Source organism: Gekko japonicus, unplaced genomic scaffold, assembly GCF_001447785.1.
Source record: "Gekko japonicus isolate JY-2015 unplaced genomic scaffold, Gekko_japonicus_V1.1 scaffold87, whole genome shotgun sequence".
NCBI lineage: Eukaryota > Metazoa > Chordata > Lepidosauria > Squamata > Gekkonidae > Gekko > Gekko japonicus.
This window is the reverse complement of record NW_015164184.1, coordinates 127,520-133,029: the sequence shown is the minus strand read 5'-3', so window position 1 is coordinate 133,029 and position 5,510 is coordinate 127,520. Positions and strand designations below refer to the sequence as shown.

Genomic DNA, 5,510 nt, shown 5'->3' with positions numbered 1-5,510 from the left:
AGCTCACGAGGAAACCCTTTGAGCCACTCGCGACTTGTACCTGACATCTCGTTCCTGCCAAAGGTAGTGTCAGAATTCCACCTACAGGCAGAGGTCTTCCTCCTAAATTTCTTCCCGGCTCCGACATCCTTAGAGGATAGACTGTTATACACCTTGGATTTGAAACGTGCTCTCCTGTTCTACCTGAACAGAACCCGCTCAACGAGATGTGACTCCCAACTGTTCGTCTGCTACGCACCAGCAAGGCTGGTGACTCGCATCACGGCTCAGCGCCTCTCAAGGTGGATTGCGGGGCTCATCCGCCTCTGCTACCTAATTGCGAAACAGCCATTTCCTGGCCCGATCCGGGCCCATTCAACCCGAGCTGTTGCTGCTTCCACTGTCTTTCTCCAGGAAGTTCCCCTAACGGACATATGCAAAGCCGCTACGTGGGCCATGCCTAATACCTTCATAAGGCAATACGCCCTAGACGTCTGCCAGCACCCTCCTCCAGGTAGGCCACTGCTCGCTAATCTCCCATGGGTGTGAAGCACAGAGACCACGTCGAAGATAAACAGGTTGGTTACCTGTAACTGGTGATCTTCGAGTGGTCATCTGTGCATTCACACCACCCGCCCTCCTTCCCCACTGCTGTCAGCTTCTACATTTCAAATAGGGGTTGATTCGCGGCGGTGTGAAGGAACTGGCAGGATGTCCGCGCCCATCCCTCTGGACATGTGCGGTGGGGTTCCTGCGCATGCCCGAGGTATGGGTGTGAAAATCTGTTAAAGAGCTTGCTACAATGCCGATCGATCCAGCGCGTGCGCACTAGATCCCATGGGTGTGAATGCACAGATGACCACTCGAAGATCACTAGTTACAGGTAACCAACCTGTTTATTTTCTACTTTGTCAGCCTGAGGTCTCTATTTTTTTTTTTTTTAGTGCTGATAATGCTGGTGTTGTTGGTATGAATTCATGCTGTATGATTTATATGGTGTTATTATGTTGGCTTATTGTTACCTTTGCTAACTGTCTTGAATATTGTTTTAGAACAGTAAGGCAGAATAGAAAATCCTCAATAAATAATTCTGCTAAAGCTGCTGCTTTGTAACCAGAAACATACCTCTGTCTTTGTGGGTTTTGTGCATGACACTGATGGGTAGAGACAGGCAAGCTGATCTACTTGGAGGTGGGTGCAGGTGCATTATCGGAAAAGGGAGCAAAGCATACCATGTCCGAGTAGTACATCATTTCTCCATCACACATAAGTGGCATTTTTGTTGTTGTTCAGTCGCACAGTCGAGTCCGACTCTTCGCAACCGCATGGACCACATCACGCCAGGCCTTCCTGTCTTCCGTCGTTCTCCGGAGTATGCTTAATTTCATGTTCATTGCATCTAACCATCTCATCCTTTGCCATCCACTTCTTCTTTTACCTTCAGTCTTTCCCAGCATCAGGGTCTTCTCCAGTGAGTGCTCCCTTCTCATTTGGTGGCCAAAGTATTTGAGCTTCAGCTTCATTATCTGGCCTTCCAGGGAACAGTCAGGGTTGATTTCTTTTAGGATTGACTGATTTGATCTCCTTGCAGTCCAAGGGACTCTCAAGAGTCTTCTCCAGCACCATAATTTGAAACCATCTATTATTCGGCGCTCGGCCTTCCTTATAGTCCAACTCTCACAGCCACACAGTACTACTGGGAATACCGTTGCTTTGACCATATGGACTTTAGTTGGCAGGGTGATGTCTCTACTTTTTATTATGCTGTCTAGGTTTACCATCACTTTCCTCCCAAGGAGCAGGCGTCTTTTAATTTCATGGCTGCAGTCCCCATCTGCTGTGATCTTGGATCCCAGGAACATGAAGTCCATCACTGTTTCTATGACTTCCCCTTCTGTTTGCCAAGGAGTGATGGGGCTGGATGCCATGATCTTAGTTTTTTTGATGTTGAGTTTCAAGCCAGCTTTTGCACTCTCCTCTTTCATTCTTAGCAAGAGGCTTCTGCCATTAGAGTGGTATCATCTGCATATCTGAGGTTGTTGATGTTTTCCCCAGCAATCTTAATTCTGGCTTGTGATCCATCCAGGCCGGCATTTCACATGATATACTCTGCATATAAATTAAATAAGCAGGGTGACAATATACATCCTTTTCATACTCCTTTTTTTATGCTAAACCAATCAGTTGTTCCATATCCTGTTCTAACTGTCACTTCTTGACCCTTATACAGGTTTCTCAGAAGACATGTGAGGTGATCTGGTACTCCTGTCTCTTTAAGGACTTGCCATAGTTTGTTGTGATCCATACAATCAAAGGCTTTAGCATTGTCAATGAAGAAGAAGTAGATGTTTTTCTGGTACTCCCTTGCTTTCTCCATAATCCAGCGAATGTTGGCAATGTGATCCCTAGTTCCTCTTCCTCTTCAAAACCCAGTTTGTACTTCTGGCAGTTCTCTATCTATGTACTGCTGAAGCCTAGCTTTTAGGATCTTGAGCATGACCTTGCTAGCATGTGAAATGAGAGCAATTGTGTGATAAAAAGGGAAATCTCTCTCTCTAATGAACACTGACAGGATTTGGGTCTGCTGTAGTCTTTTAGGATGTCTGTGTACACCTTAACAGAATCAGTAACTTATTGTTTAAAAAACTGAAGAGAAGAACTCTGGAATATCCACATATTGTTTCACTTAGAATATCTTGAGACTGCTTTCTTCATGTGAAATATGTGAACATTCTATTAAAAAGTGTTGTGTTTAAGGTAACCATAGGTGATATTAAAGCTCTGTGAAGATTGATCTGTGATGGCTGTTTCACACGAATAAGTTGTTGGCAGAGTAACACAGCAAAGATGCACAACCTAATTAAGGTGTAGAAAAGCTTTATTCAGGAATTAACATACTTGATGGTGAAGAGGAGAGACAGTGTCCTAACTACATCACTAGCTGAGAGAGAGAGGCTAAGTGTGGAACTTCTGGGAAGAAGCAGGATATTGCCCTAAGGCTGCAGTCACACTGGAGGCTTGGCATTATATGGCTGTGCCTCTATTTGCGGCAGTTTAAATAGTTGTGGGAAATTTTGATCAGACATCCCACCCTGAACTGGCTTGACTGCCATTTGCCCCCTGGTTGATCATTCAGATTGTTACAGCATTCTTTTGTTTTTTTGTCTTTCATCCATGCTCATAAGCATGTATTCAAAGCTCCAGCTCATTTTTGACAGCTCCACAATCTCTCTGCCAGGTACTCTGGCCCCTCTCAGCCTCCTTCCCTTCGCCTCTCATCCGTGTAATATGGTGGGGGAGGGTAAAGTGCAGATTTATACAAGAGTAGTCCCATTGACTTCAATACATTTACCCTTGTGTCCGTCGTGGAATGCTCTCCCATGGGGGGTTTTGTTGCTCGAAAACAACTCCCCCAAGGACTCCTGATCCAGAAATGACTACTTGGCTACAGTGATTGACAACGCCAGGGGCTGTTTGCTTATGCACACATAGATACCTGATCCCCCACACAAAACGAACAAACCAAAGGAGGCAGGAAGGGAAGGGTCAGACTTCCCAAATGGCTGGACTTCACAACACCGTGGTTCAGACGTCAGGAAATGCAAGGTGGAAGTGCTGGCATCCCTTAATACTGGACTTTCCCCGGTGCCTGATCACTCCATTTCCAATGTGGAGGAACACAGGGTGGTGACGATTGGGGCACAGAAGGCAGCTGTTGTCATTTGATTGTGTTTTTTAAATCTGCAAAGGTAACACTACTATATCGCGGCAAACGGCTCGTGTGACTGCAGCCTAAGAGTAGCAATCTGGAGACAGACAGGAAGTGACATTTAACAGAAAAAGTGCTGAGCTCACTGCCCTGTCTAATTTTCTTCTTGCTGCCCACCTGCAGTGTCTTCTAGTCTTCTTTGTACACTATACATTGCCTATTCCAAAACAAGTTCGTGTGGAAACTGGAAATGGGTATGATCAAAGTAAAAATAAATCATGATTTTGACTAGCACAAAAATTTGTAAAGCCATTCTTTGTTCTCTTATATATTATTTTGATATTACTTGTCTTACATAGAAATAATATTTATCTGTATGCATATTGTTTAGAAAGCTACATTTTACTATAAAATACCTTCATTATTACAATAGGTATTCTTGATGTAGGATAAAAGTTTTTACAATCAGAATTATGCCTAGTTAAAAATCATTTTCAGAACATTATTACTGACATGCATTTTGGAGGATTAGATTTAACATATACAGTTCTGTAAATTTTTACAGGGAAAAGAGAAGACCATTAGCACCACCACCAGCTGTTCCAAGAGACCCCAAAAATATTGTAGAAGGTAAAAATTATTTTATTTATTTATTTATTCAGGTATTTCTACCCCGCCCTACCCCGCAAGCGGGCTCAGGGCGGCTTATAAAGGCATAAGCCCATACATAAAATTCCATAAAATCCAATAAAATTCACAAAATTATAATTTTATTTAAAACTCACTCTGAGGTTGGATTTTGTGGTAAATTTCTACTAATGGAAGGGAGATTTTTGCTGATTCCCTCCTTCTAATGCATATCTCAGGCTTCCCCTTGTGCTGTTCCTATTTTAATCTATTTTCATAATTTAACTCATTTAACCAATTAGTCATTGCTTTGCTTTGTTTCAGAACTTTTAGTGAAACATGCAACTGAAGATGTGATGAATATGGCACAGGTTTTTCAAGATGACTCAGGAGTACCACGTAAGATCTTCAGAAGTTAAAATATCCCTATAAAATAAAAAAGCTGTGACTAACATTTTAGTGTGTGATTCAGTCAACACTGAGCACATTTAAGTCTTATTTATTTTAACACATTTAAATCTTAAATTAATAGCCATGGAGATTAATGAGTACCTAGAAAATAAATTAGTAAAGCATCAATTTCAGGACTTTTAGCTGAAAACAGTGCTTTACAGTAAGTTTTAAAGGTGCAAGACACTTGACAATATTCCTACTCACATTCTTTAGTGAGCCATGATTAATACATTAATAGTCACTTCCAGGGGTCATTTCCAGCTGGAATGCCCTGTGACGGCGTTCCGGCAGTAACAAGCCCAGGGGCGGGCACATGCAGCAAGCCCCGCCCCCAGCAGCCCTCAGTTGGGCCAGGAGGAGCAGGAAACAGCATGTGCTGTCTCTGCTTTCAGCCACCACCACCACCAGCCAGAAGGCAAGGTAAGTTGGTGCGGCCCTGGGGGTGGGTGGGTGTGTTTCAGGTGGGGTGGTGGTGGGAGCCCCCCAGCCTTCCCTGGCCCCGCCCGCCTTGGTGGGCAAGCCGGAGAAGGCCCTGCAAGGAGCCGGGAGGTATTTAAATGACTCCCCGTGCCTTCCCAGGCCCGCCTACTGAAGTGGGCGAGTGGGGGAAGGATCGGAGAGCCTCCCCCCACTTCCCCCTGGCCCACAGGCAGACACCCCCCTTTCTTCCCTGAGCCTCTCTGCTTTTGTGAAGAAACTCGGGGAAGTGGGATGGGGGGTTTAAATGCTTGGGCTCCCTGCC

At 44.4% G+C, this 5,510-nt stretch overlaps 1 protein-coding gene across 1 annotated transcript in view; it reads left to right on the top strand.

Annotated features, from left to right (window-relative positions):
• The window catches only part of CCDC7 (coiled-coil domain containing 7), a 40,642-nt gene that overhangs the window by 13,138 nt on the left and 21,994 nt on the right, over window positions 1-5,510 (top strand). Inside the window, exons 7-8 of the mRNA XM_015408115.1 lie at window positions 4,254-4,318; window positions 4,640-4,714. Coding sequence (XP_015263601.1) covers window positions 4,254-4,318; window positions 4,640-4,714 — 140 coding nt within the window. The remainder of the gene's footprint in view (window positions 1-4,253; window positions 4,319-4,639; window positions 4,715-5,510) is intronic.